A 13,398-nucleotide genomic window follows, 5' to 3' on the forward strand; every position below is an offset into this window, starting at 1 on the left:
GGGAGCCCTTGACTATTTTCACATACTAGCCACACATCCTGTAGAATTTTATCTACACAATCAGAAGCATAGCTGTCAACCGTCCCTTATTTGGCGGGAATCTCCCTTATCCCAGCGCCGTGTCCCACTGCTGTCCCGGATTGATGATGTCCCTTAAATTTCCCGGGTTTCATGCTCGCCCGGCTTGGGAGGGAAGCAGCGGCTCAGGGTCCTCCGCCGCGAGAGAGCGCGCGCACAAGCTGCCGCATCTCCGTCTCTGCCTTTCCCCCCTCAGGGGTGCGTCGTGAGGAGATGGGTGGCAACGGGCGGGCAGGCAGCCCCTCTCTTGTGAGACTTCCACCGCACTGCCAGGGGAAGCCGGAGGTGGCGGCGGCGGCTGAGGAGGCAGCCTGAGGGAGGAGGAAGAGGAGGGGATGGGGAGGGACGCAGAAGGGCGACGCTTCAGCGGCCACCGCAGTGCCGCAACCGCCTCATGCTGGGCTCGTGGGTGGCGTGGGTGAGAGTCTCTCTCCCTCACTCCCTCTCTCTCGGGCGGGGAAGGGCCTATTGAACTCCTCGCGCCAGGACAATGGCAGCCCCTCCAACCAGTGCAGCATCTCAACGTAGTGATTTCCCCCTCTGCATCCCTTTCATAACTCTATTTTTATAAATCATCCATTTGTCCATCCAATTTTTACTACAAGTTTTCTGTCAATCTTACCAATGTATGTAACTCTTTACAATAGCTTTTCAAATAAATTATAGACTTTCCCCATTCTTTATTAAAGACGTCCTCTTCCTGGTTTCTAATTCTGCCTGTTAGCTTTGCCATCTCGATGTCGTTCATCAGTTTTGTCTGCCATTCTTCTTTGGTGGGAGTTGTAGACCCTTAGGCTCATCTAGTCCAACCCCCTGCAAAACACAGTCAGTGGCAGCAAAGCTAAGCCAAAATCCCTTATTTTGGCCACTGAACCTTTATTTTCAAGGCTGCTGGTCCCTTATTTTCAAATCTGTAAGTTCACAGCTATGATCAGAAGGAATTTCAGAAACCAAAATGGCTGTAATGAAAAATACGACTTTCTAGCCATCTGGCTCAAAAATGGCAACTAGGCATTCTGTTTCGGCGGCTGTAACCCTGGTTTCGGGAGCCATCTGGCTTCTATATCTGAATTTCTAACACTGCTTAGCTGTGATTTCTGCACTGCAGGGGGTTGGACTAGATGCCTTCCAATTCTGTAATTCCATTGCTATGCAAACATCTTGACATCTTTCCGCAGGGCCTGCAAGACAGAGCTGTTCCACCTGGCCTTTGGTTTGGACTCAGTCTGACCCTTATGTTTCCCTCGCCTTATGGTTTTCAGTTTTAAAATGAGGCTGCATTTTAACCTGTATTTAAAAAAAATAATAATCTTTTTTCCCCTCTTATTATGTTTTTACTGAAATTTTATTGGTGTTAGCTGCCCTGAGCCCGGCTCTGGCTGGAGAGGGCAGGGTATAAATAAAAATTTATTATTATTATTATTATTATTATTATTATTATTATTATTATTATTATCATTAGGAAGATTAGCCTCTCTTGGTTTCCCTGCTCTTCCCGGTTTCTTCTGGCCTGGGAGCTGAGTTCCAGCCTCCCCCCTCTCACCTCTCCATCCCTGTCCCTTCCCACAGACTTCAGCTTGCCGCTGGACGCTTGCCCAGTTTCCACTGGTCTCGTTCTGGCTCAATGCTGCCCTGGCCCCAGGGAGTCTCCAGGCCCTGGTCGGTCACCCGTGTGACTGGCTGTGGGAGAATCCAGAACAGTCTCCAGAGACCAGGGGGGGTGAGGGGGGGGAGAGAAGCCCTGTTTCTTTCAGCTTCTAGGAGGGTCCATCTCAACCTCCTCCTCCTCAGCCCAGAGTATGGACCAGAGGAATTCTGAAAACAGATCTTGTGGAAGAACAGAAGGACATTTCCATGTCTCTCTGTGGAGGAGAGGCTGGAGGGGGTCATTTTATCGCTTTCCATTCCTGTTGTTGTTGTTTAGTCGTTTAGTCGTGTCCGCCTCTTCGTGACCCCCTGGACCAGAGCTCACCAGGCCCTCCTGTCTTCCACTGCCTCCCGCAGTTTGGTCAAACTCATGCTGGTAGCTTCGAGAACACTGTCCCACCATCTCGTCCTCCGTCGTCCCCTTCTCCTTGCGCCCTCCATCTTTCCCAACATCAGGGTCTTTTCCAGAGAGTCTTCTCTTCTCATGAGGTGGCCAAAGTCTTGGAGCCTCAGCTTCAGGATCTGTCCTTCCAGTGAGCACTCGGGGCTGATTTCCTTCAGAATGGATTGGTTTGATCTTCTTGCAGTCCATGGGACTCTCAAGAGTCTCCTCCAGCACCAGAATTCAAAAGCATCCATTCTTCGGCGATCAGCCTTCTTTTTGGTCCAGCTCTCACTTCCATACATCACTACTGGGAAAACCATAGCTTGAACTATATGGACCTTTGTTGGCAGGGTGATGTCTCTATTTTTTAAGATACTGTCTAGGCTTTTGTGACTCTCTCTAATTTGTTTGTTTGTAGTTAGGATGGGACTGAAGGACCGTGATGGGGTGGTTTGTAATATTTGGTGCCGTTAATTACGGACAGCAGGCAATCGTTTCTTTAGAAATATTCTATCATTTCTGTCCAAAATGATGGGTGACGCTGATTTCTGCCTCATATCTCTTTCTCTCTCTCTCTCTCTCTCTCTCTCTCTCTCTCTCTCTCTCTCCCCCTCCCCCTCTCTCCGCCCCCCCCCGCCCCATGCAGCTCTGCCACCAGTCGTGTGCCCCCCGCCTCCCCCTCCAGCCACAGCATCGCCACCTCGTCCACCTCCTCAGACCGCACCCGGCTGTCTCGCGGCACCAACATCCGCAGCACCTTCCATGGGGGCCAGGTGCGGGACCGGCGGGGGACCGGCGTTCAGAATGGACCCCCCACCTCGCCCACGCTCTCCCACGAAGCCACCCCTCTGCCTCAGAGCCGCAGCCGCGCCACCTCCAACCTCTTCAGCAAGCTCACGTCGAAACTCACGCGGAGGTGAGCGGGCAGCCGCGACAAAGGGGGCAGGCGGGCGGGAGGGCGAAGAGGGTAACGAAATCGAGAATGCAAGCTGGGTGGTTGCCTTTCCCCGACTCCTCTTCCTCCCCCCCCCCCCCCCAGTTTGATTTATTGCATGGGATTTTTAAAAAAATCAAATCGATTTAAATCACAATTTAAATCACTAGTCAGTAAGACTTGGTTTAATTCACTGGTCAGTAAGACTTGGTTTAAATCACTAATCAGTAAGACTTGGTTTAATTCACTAATCAGTAAGACTTGGTTTAATTCACTAGTCAGTAAGACTTGGTTTAATTCACTAGTGAGTAAGACTTGGTTTAAATCACTGGTCAATAAGACTTGGTTTAATTCACTGGTCAATAAGACTTGGTTTAATTCACTGGTCAGTAAGACTTAAAACGGCATACATGCATATATCTAAAAGCAAACAGATAATTACAATTATCAAAGCAATAAAAAGGGCACGGCGCCAGCCCTTTCATTAAAAGCAGTCAGTTCCCCAAAAGCCGGTTGGGAAAAGAAAGGCTTTACCTGAAGGACAGCAAGGAGGGAACCAGCCTGGCTTCTCTTGGCAGGGAGTTCCAAAGTTGCCTGGGAGCAGCCACCACCGAGAAGGCCCTGCAAAGGTTTTGGGGGAAGGGGTCGTTTCCAATCAGTGCGGATCCTGCAAACCTGAAATCCCGCAACATCTCTTAGCACAGATGTTCTGGTGTGTGTGTGTGCTTCCTTGAAGGTTTTTGAGCAGAGGTTGGAAGGCCATCTGTCAGGGATGCTTTAGCTGAGATTCCAAGATAAAAGCACACCAAGAACTCAGGCCGATGTAAGTTTCAATAGTGGGAGCGGTCCCTCCTAGCAAATCAATAGTCAATAGTAACAAAAACTAATCCATTCAAAAGTATGTATTCTGACAAGGATTACAAACTCAAATAGAGATTACTAACTCTAACAGATATTACAAGCTCAAGCTCATAAATATATGTGTAAGACAATAATTCGTTACAGAATTAGAAATAAGAGTTTATGAGTAGAGATAAGTTTATGTTAGTCCATAGTCAGATTCGACGTGGAGGTCTTCATAGAGCTGAAGTCAGAAGTCAATTATAGATTAGAAACCAGGACATGGCACTGTTTCGATGTATTCACCTTCATCAGCTGGAAGCATCAAATATTACATGAAAATACATTTAAATTCTAAATTATCATAAATTATAAAACAATATTATATAACATTTGGTTCCTTACCTAATTTTTAAAGGGTCGTGTAAGTTTGAAGACTTTCGGATACATACCGTATTTTTCGCTCGATAACACGCACCCGACCATAACACGCATGTAGTTTTTAGAGGAGGAAAACAATTTAAAAAATATTCTAAACGAAACAGTGGATGTATGATTTTTGTGGTTCATGCTGTGGCCACAGACATGTGATCTGACGGTGAGTTTGGGGTAGCCCAATGCAAAAATCCTGAGGATCCACGTGGATCCATGTTTGTAACCACGTTTTTGCACCACTGCGGCCCCAGGCAACAGTGGGTGCGTGATTTTTTTGGTGCAAACTGTAGCCATGGACATGCTATGTGATCTGATGGAGAATTTGGGGTGACCCAGTGCAAAAATCCTGAGGATCCATGTGGATCTGTGCTTTGTAACCACGTTTTAAGTGGGGAGGGAAGGAAAAGCACAAGGAGCACGCGTGGAGTGTGTGGAGAAGGATGCTGTGTGTGGAGAAGAGGGGTATAAGGGGAGAAGGCTCCTCCCCTCTCCCACTTTGCTCCTTTAAAGCAAGCAGGCTCTGCTTTTCTTCCTCCTCCCCGCTCATCCCCGGCTTAGCGAGCTGAAAAACTTTGCTGCTATTTAGCGAACTGAGTGGGGAGGAGGGACAGAGAGCCTGCTTGCTTTAAAGGAGCCAACCGGACAGGAGCCGCTTACACTCGTCTAAGCAGCTCCTCTCCTCTCCCGCTTTGCTCCTTTAAAGAAGCAGGCACTCTGTCCCTCTCTCCTCCCCATTCAGCGGCTCTTCTCCCGCTGGAAACCACGGAGGAGGGAAGCATTCGCTCCGTAACACGCACAGACATTTCCCCTTACTTTCTAGGAAGAAAAAAATGCGTGTTATGGAGCGAAAACTACGGTATATCCTGTTATTTTCTACTGTTTTATAATTTATGATCATTTAGAATTTAAATGTTTCTAATCAAATCTAACAGAGTTTGTTATCTCTATTTGAGTTTGTATTCCTTGTCAGAATACAAGCTTTTGAATGGATTAGTTTTTGTTACTATTGACTACTGATTTGCGAGAAGGGACCACTCCTACTATTGAAACTTACATTGGCCTGAGTTCATGGTGTACTTTTTTCTTGGTATATTTAATAACGAGAACTCCAACTTATTTAACATTAGCTGAGATTCCTGCATTTCAGGGGACTAGACTAGATGACTCTTGGGGTCCCTTCCAACTCTACAGTCCTTTGATTCTGTGATTCCTATTTTTTGCTGTGCTGCAAGCCCTCCATGCAGCCATCATGTCGGCCAAGTCGCAGAACGGCTAGCAAAACGGGATGAATCTGCCACAAACGCCCCATTCCTGCGGCCACGTTCATGGCGGGCGTTTTAAAGCCTCATTAAACCGCCGCCGCTTCCCCCAAAGAGTTCTGGGAGATGTAGTGTAGCCTTCTTAGACTTTACCGACTGGTGGGGTCTGCGTTGCTCCCGGGAGGAAGAAAGGAAGTCAAATGACACCGAGGTTTGGTTCAGAGAAAGAGTTTATTCTGCTCTCCGGATAGCAGAAGGCACTTGCGTGGTCAGTCCACAGCAAGTCCAAAAAAATGAGATATTTCATGCAGTATATATATACTCAGGCACCCTCTCCCCCCTTCCCCAGGAATCCAACCACGTCAGCTTATACACGTAAGTTGACATCCATGACCATAAACAGATATTCCTGTTCTGGTACTCTTGACCATAAAAGGCTGTTCCTGTTCCTATACTCTTATCTTGGGGCAGGAGGTCACCAACTCTAAGAGCACTCCTGGCGCCGTTCCCGGGTCTCTTGTCAGACCTGACAAGGTCTGTGCGTCTTTGTGGTCAGGATGTAAGATAAGACCTAGACGCGCCATCCCTGCTCCACTCGGAACTGGCAAGGCCATCCATTGCTGTCACGGACTGATAAAGGAGAGGGCTTTGAGCACTTGTTTATACAGCTGGCTTTCTGTTTACACATTGGCTCAGGAGCTCAAGTTAATGCGTTTTAGAAATGCTCCCTTGGAGGAGGAAAAATGAGGATTTTGGGTCCCCTTTCCGACTGACTGCACAGAAACCCATTCCTTCAGTAGTTTGTTAAGGGTGACGAGATTTCGTTAGGGGGGATGTCCAAATTCCCTTCCCAGAGCTACCAGCGTGGTTTGATAATCAGATCAGACGAGGAACCCTGGGAATTGAAACTCCGGGACTTGGCTCTCTCGGCCCACGAGGCGCCGGTTCCGGTTGTTGCACCACAGCGGGGTTGGGCTAGATGACCTTTGGGGGTCCCAGCTGTACGATCCTGTCCCCTCTCCCCCCCCCATTTGGAGGCGTTTCTGCTGGAAGGAAGAGATTGCTCCCCCCACTAACCACAGCTGTCAACGTTTCCCTTTTTTAAAAAAAGGAAATTCCCTTATTCCGAATAGGATTCCTCGCGAGAAAAGGGGAAAGTTGACACTAACCTCTCTTGCTCCCTTCTCCTCCTCCTGCTGCTGCTATCGCTTTCCCCTCTGTGCTGGTTTCACTTTGCTTTTCTCTGTTTTCAGGGTCACTCTTGACCCCTCTAAGCGCCAGAATTCTAACAGGTGTGTCTCGGGTGCTTCAATGCCTCAAGGATCTAAAATCAGTAAGTCCGGCTGCCTTTTCTTCTTCCCTGGGGGTGCCGGGGGGAAGCCTTGCCTGCCTGCCTCCAGCCCCTTCCCCTCCTGCCTCCTCCCCACTTGCTCCCCCCCCCCAAAAAAAATCCCATAAAAGCTTTTGCTTCTTTCTCGCTTGACTAGAAATCTAGACTGTGTTGTTCGGGGCTTAGCTTCTAACACGAGTGCTTGGCGGGGTAGAAGGGGCTCCCCACTCCACCCCCCACCCCCCCGCTTCCAAACCCGGAAGCCCCTCGGTCCCCTCGGATGGCTGCGGAAAGGCGCTCTGCACGTTCTCAAAAGCACTCTCTTCCTTACATTCCAGGTCTGAGCTAAGCTCTATGGCTCCACCCCCTCCCCGGGAGCTCTTAAGCAAGGCTGGGTAAGAGCCAGGCCAGGAGGATAGCTGGGCTAGCCGAGAGATAGCGTGGCGTAGTGGTTAGAGTGGCGGGGACAGAGAGAGACCAGGGTTTGAATCCCCCGGCCCCACCCCACTTGGCTGTGAAGCTCAGGGCGTGACCCCGGCGGCCAGTCGCTGCTAGCCTGCCTCACAGGGTTGTTGTAGTGGGGGGGGGTTAAATGAGGAGGCAGAGAACCATGGGGTTGCCCCCTTGAGAAAAAGCCATGCAAGAAATAAAACAATAAATGAAGAATAGTTTGCACCACACCATATCTAAGCAGCGCAGAGGGGCTTGTGAGACTGATCGAATGCCCCTTTACATTGTCGACACAAGTTCCAGGCTGGGGAGAAGGCCCTTCTCCCTGATGCACTGGCTTTCTCCTTGCGGTGCCTTCCCCTCCCCAAGCCCCAAGCGGTATCAGCTGTGTGATCCCACCTTGCCTCACCCCCCCAAAAAATGCAGTTGGAAGGGGTACAGCCCACACGCAGATAGAAGAGCTCCCCTCCCCGGGGAAGGTCTCTGATGCAGCCTCCCTTAGCTGCGATTCCCAGCCTTGCAAGGGGGTTGGACTGGATGACCTTTGGGGGTCCCAACTCCACGGTTCTCAGCCAGGGAAGCTTGGGCTCTCTGCTCACAAGGAAGGTTTGAGGGCGGGGCTCTTGGTCCTTCCATCTCTCTCCCGGGCCGGGGTTCAAGGCTCCTCCGGCGGCTGGGAAGGGGGAAAGAGCCTGCCCACCCTTTGGCCCACCTCTCCACCGTCGGCCGTGCCTTCTTCATCGCTCTCCTCTTCTTCCTCTTTCCAGGGTCGCAGACGAACCTGAGAGAATCAGGGGACCTGCGCTCACAAGGTGGGTACCCAGCTCCCTCGCCGTCACCATCATTCATTCTTATTTTTTATTTTTTAGAGCACAATTTTTATTAATTTAAAAAGACTACCAGCTTTTTGTACAGTTCCATGCAGTAGCTGCAATACAGGTGTACAACAACAGACAATCTCATAAAGTTTAGTCAGTTAAAGAGAAAGACTGCAGGGGAGGGTTGTGGGTTTTTTTGAAAGAGTACGAAGAAAGCAAGATGAACTAGGAATGTATCAAGTTGTTTAAATCACAGTTCTCCAGAGCTTTTGCTTCAGTTTAAGCAAAACTTATGCAACTATACATTGTGACATTATGTTAGGGAAAATAGGGAAAAACACTATGGAAAACACTTGTTGCCAATTCTGACTGGAAGTCAGGGTCATTCATTTGTTCGCAGGAATATTTGAAGGCCTCTGTGTCAGGGGAAAATATATATATATCAACGCAGCTTACAACGAGAATATAAAACCATGCAATGAAAACCATATTTAAAAAGCTAGAATCTGAAGTCAGTTACCCGAAGTAGAAGGGTGTATTTTTCATTGCCTTGCTGGAGGAATAGAGAAAAATTTCAGCAGGCATTAGAAAGTTGGCACAGAGGAACTATTTCCTTCTTTTCTTCTCCTTTTCCTTCTCTTCCTTTTCTGTTTCTTTATTTTCATCTCTTCCTTCTGCTTGCTTCTCTTCTGTTTATCTTCTTTAGTTTGGTTTTCATTGTATCTTATGTTAAAGACTCTCAGTAGAATTGATTTTAAAAGAAAGTCGGCCCGCAAGGCGCCTTCCGAATCTCTAGTGACAGAGAGTTCCACAGAACCCGGGCCAGCTCCAAAGCGCAGCTGCCAACCCACTAAGTCAATTTCCTACAAGCGCAGAACATGCATTAGGTGGCACCTGCCGATCACAGGGGCCAAGCGGGCATATGTGGTGTGTGTGCCCTAAATTTCTCTCCCTCTGTCATCAGTATGCTGATGACACCCAACTCTATCTGTTGATGGACGGCCATCCTGACTCGGCCCCAGACACACTGACCAGATGTCTGGAAGCTGTGGCTGGATGGTTACATGGGAGCCGGTTGAAGTTAAATCCTTCCAAGACAGAGGTCCTTTGGCTGGGTTGGGAAGATATGGGATTGGGGGGGGGGCAACTCCCATCTCTTGCGGGGGTGCAATTAGTGCCTGCACCGTCCGTTAAGAGTTTGGGTGTAATCTTCGACACCTCCCTTTCCATGGAGGTGCAGATTGCAGCTATAACAAAGGTGGCATTTTCTCATCTCCGCCAAGCTAAGCAGTTGGCTCCTTACCTCTCTCGCCCTGACCTAGCCACTGTGATCCACGTGACAGTCACCTCCAGACTGGATTACTGTAACTCGCTCTATGTGGGGCTGCCCTTGAGACAGACCCGGAAACTCCAGCGGGTGCAGAATGCCGCGGTGAGACTCCTTACGGGGTCCTCACCGCAGGATCACATTCACCCGGTGCTATAACAGCTGCACTGGCTCCCAGTGGAGTACAGGATCAGGTTCAAGGTGCTGGTTTTAACCTTTAAAGCCCTATACGGCCTAGGACCCTCGTACCTACAGGACCGCCTCTCCTGGTATGTTCCATGGAGGACCTTACGGTCTTCAAACAAAAACATCTTGGAGATCCCAGGCCACAGGGAGGTTAGGCTGGCCTCAATCAGAGCCAGGGTTTTTTCGGCTGTGGCCCCGATCTGGTGGAAGGCTCTGTCACAAGAGACTAGGGCCCTGCAGGACACAACATCTTTCCGCAGGGCCTGCAAGACGGAGCTGTTCTGCCTGGGCTTTGGCCAAGGCACAGTCTGACCCCTTCCTTTGGTAATAGTCACAGAACTCTAGACCAATGATTGCCATTAATTTGATTTTGAATTGATTTTTAGAATAAATTGACTTTAGAATGCTGTTACTTTTATTGTTGTTAGCTGCTCTGAGCCCGACTTCGGCTGGGGAGGGCGGGATATACCGTATTTTTCGCTCTATAAGACTCACTTTTTCCCTCCTAAAAAGTAAGGGGAAATGTGTGTGTGTCTTATGGAGCGAATGCAGGCTGCGCAGCTATCCCAGAAGCCAGAACAGCAAGAGGGATTGCTGCTTTCACTGCTGTTCTGGCTTCTGAGATTCAGAATATTTTTTTTCTTGTTTTCCTCCTCCAAAAACTAGGTGTGTCTTGTGGTCTGGTGCGTCTTATAGAGCGAAAAATATGGTAAATAAAATTTTACTATTATTTCTTATTATCCTCTCCCCTGCGCAGTTGCAATCTACCTTGGCATCAAAAGGAAGCAGAACCCCGGCTGCTCCGATTTACCTGGAATGTGAAGCTGACCAGCACCCGCTCGGCCGAGGCCATTCTGGCTGCCCTCCGCCAGGCCACGGACTCCGCCAGCTGCTGCTGCCGCCAGACGGAGCCCTTCGTCCTGTCCTGCACCCACGAGAAGAGCCCCAGCGAGCACTTCTGCTCCTTCGAGGTGGAGGTGTGTCGCCTCCAGCGCCTGGGCGGCCTCCACGGCGTCCTCTTCCGGCGCCAGGCGGGCACCTCCCTGGCCTTCCGCACCCTGGTGGCAAAAATCTCGGACCAGCTGCAACTCTAGGCCAGCGGCAGGGGCACAGCGCTGGCTGGCGGGGCTTCCTCCTTCCGCGCCAACCCCACGGGCTGTTGGGGGGCCAGAGAGGGGGCGTGCCCCTCTCTGTTGCGTCCCCCCGGGGGCTTTCATCTGGGGCCTGATCCTGCTGCCTGATAGGACGAGGAGCTGCTCTGGGGGGGCTCCCACTGGCCTGCCCGCTGCGCTAGGGGCTGTGGGGTTGGGGGAGGGGAAAGAGGGGGGGCGTTGAGGAAAGGGGGTCAAGCTACCACCGGGGCCGGCCTCGCCCTTGCCACCCTACCTGGCCCAAGGATTGCCTCTAGGGGGGGTCCCTGGATCGCCCCAGGGGGGTCCTCAGCTGCTGCGGGAATCTTAAAGGGGGAGCTCTCTCTCTCTCGGCCTGCCTCCCTTTCTAAGTTTTTTTTGGGGGGGCTTTACTCAGTTAACTAGCAGGTGCATGGCATGGGGAGCCTCAAAAGCAAAAGGGGGGTCTTTGGCAAATTGTGGTGTTGCAGACCCCTCTCCTACCCCCTTTGCCATTGCAGTCTAGGAACTGGGATCCCTGCAAAGCAAGTCTCTCTCAGAGACCCTTGAGACCCCCCCCCCCGGGTATAGGGCAGTATATAAATTCAATAAAATAATAATAATAATTTTGGTCCCCCCCCCAGCCCCCCACTTCCATCCATTGGCAAATGCTGCACCCAGAAGTAGCAAACTTTCCCTCTTGCAAACCACTTTTTTGGGTGGGTGTCTTAATTCCAGCTCCATTTTAGTATTTGGGACACAATTATGTCTCTGGCTGATGCGAATCCCAGTTCTTTTTTTTGGGGGGGGGCTGTTTGATTGCCAGAGAGCTGGGGGTGCAACTCCCACCCGAAGCCCGGCAGCCAACTCAACAGCCACGAAGCAAAATCTGCCAAAGTCTTTCTGGAGCAGGGAGTGGGGACCCCGGCCTTTAGCCAAACTTGGGGGGCAATGTTGCCAAAAGAGGATATCCTCTTGCCCAGGCAGGGGTGGTGAGAAGTAGGGGGAGAGTTGGGAGGTCCTGGGGATGGCGTGACCCCGTCTTGCCAAGGGGCTGGCTTGGCCCGCGAAGGGCAGTTTTGGGTCCCGGTTGGTGCTCAGCCCCCAGGCTGCAGGATACGGCGGCAGCCATTCAACCGGTGCAGCAGCCGTGGTGGTAGACGGCCGCTGAGCTTCTTCTCCTCTTGGGGAGGGTGGGTTGGGGGTTTGGGTTTTGGCTTCTCCTGTTGAACTTCCCCCGCAGCGCACCAAGGCCTTGAGTGGCGGGCCGGCCCCCTCACCGCCATTCCCCACCAGCCCCACATCGCTAGACTAAAAACAACAGCAGCACCAACAACACACACACTCGCAAACCGGAATCCCGGTGCTGAGACGGCCTTCTCGAGAGGAGGCTGGCCCTCCCGGCGGTCGCTTCAAGGGCTCAGATCCATCGTCCTGACAGCTGGGGCCCCCGCCAGAGCTGGTGCAACGTTGGGGGGGTTGCGGCTCCCCTCAGGAGGGGAGGGGGCAGCGTCCACCCCCCTCCCCAAAAAGAAAAGGCTGCTTCTCGCACACCGGACAAACGGGCATTGCACACCGGTTCGGGCACGGCTGCCATGCTCCCTGCCTTCTCTTGCTCGCCTGGGAAATGGGCTCAGCGGTGTGGAGGGGGCCTTGCGGCCAGCACCCCCCACATCCCGGGGCGGAGGAGAGGGGCAGCCTGGTCTCTGGTGGTGGGGCGGCTTGGGGGGGGTCACGGGCGACAGCGGCGACGCGAAATTCGGCAGCTCTGGCGGGGAGAAATTTTAAGTGGGTTTCCTTCCTCCTGCCCCCTTTTCCCCCTTGCTCCTTTCGCCTCACCCCACTTCTGTACACTGGGTCCCCCTGCTGTGACCTCCCCCCCTTCCTCCCGGACCCTGCCTCTTTGGGCGCACACCCCTCCCCATCTGTACAGACTCCCCTGTAAATAATTGTCCGGTTAGCCCCCGTTATCATTGGGTTAGCGATATTATTAAATGAGCCGACCCTTTAGCCTTGGGACGATTGTAAGTTATTCCGGCCCCAGAGCGACAGTTCTGTACCAAACCCTTAATAAACGTAGAAAGCCTCCGCCCGTCGTCTTCTCTGCCTCGTCCGCTCCTGAGCCGCTTCTCTCGTCCGTGGGGGTGGAATGGGGCTCGAAGCGGCCCTTCGTGGAAACTGAAGGGAACCCCAAAGGTTATCCAGCCCAACCCCACATCTCAACGGAGAGGTAGAGTCCGTGGAACTCACACCCTTTGTGTGCCTGAGGAGGTGTGTCTCTGTGTGTGTGTTTGTGTGTTGGGATCACTCGGTTTTGAGAGCAGCCCTCTGCCCATGTTCAGAGGTGCTCTGCTTCCTTCTCGTATTTGGCGTGGGGGGGGGGGTTGAAACAGGACTCTGATTTCAAGGAGTGACTGAGAAGGTCCTAGATCAGCTTCTCCTTCTATGTCGGGGTACACTGCCCCTCCCAATGGAGGCTCCACTGAACCATTGCAGCTACAATAACCCTCAATAGGCGGGTGTGTGTTTAAACCACTTCTAGAACCATCTTGGCCGGTGCCCAAAATCGCCTCCCACGGCAGCAAACTCCACAAATAGGT

General features: G+C 51.5%; 1 protein-coding gene across 6 annotated transcripts in view; it reads left to right on the forward strand.

Moving 5' to 3' along the window:
* The window catches only part of MARK4 (microtubule affinity regulating kinase 4), a 76,581-nt gene extending 63,695 nt beyond the window's left edge, over positions 1-12,886 (forward strand). For 3 of the 6 annotated variants that reach the window (XM_083627059.1, XM_083627061.1, XM_083627060.1), the window contains exons 15-17: positions 2,757-3,026; positions 8,126-8,170; positions 10,447-12,886. In XM_083627059.1, the coding sequence (XP_083483185.1) occupies positions 2,757-3,026; positions 8,126-8,170; positions 10,447-10,783 (652 nt within the window). In that variant the 3' untranslated portion in view covers positions 10,784-12,886. Of the gene's footprint in view, positions 1-2,756; positions 3,027-6,831; positions 6,912-7,246; positions 7,304-8,125; positions 8,174-10,446 lie in introns of those variants that run through there. The other 3 variants (XM_083627063.1, XM_083627062.1, XM_083627064.1) reach the window with 3 other exon arrangements.
* The last annotated feature ends 512 nt before the right edge of the window (positions 12,887-13,398 follow it).

The sequence above is a fragment of the Podarcis filfolensis genome (assembly GCF_964270895.1).
Source record: "Podarcis filfolensis genome assembly, chromosome: 8".
In the NCBI taxonomy this organism is placed as follows: domain Eukaryota; kingdom Metazoa; phylum Chordata; class Lepidosauria; order Squamata; family Lacertidae; genus Podarcis; species Podarcis filfolensis.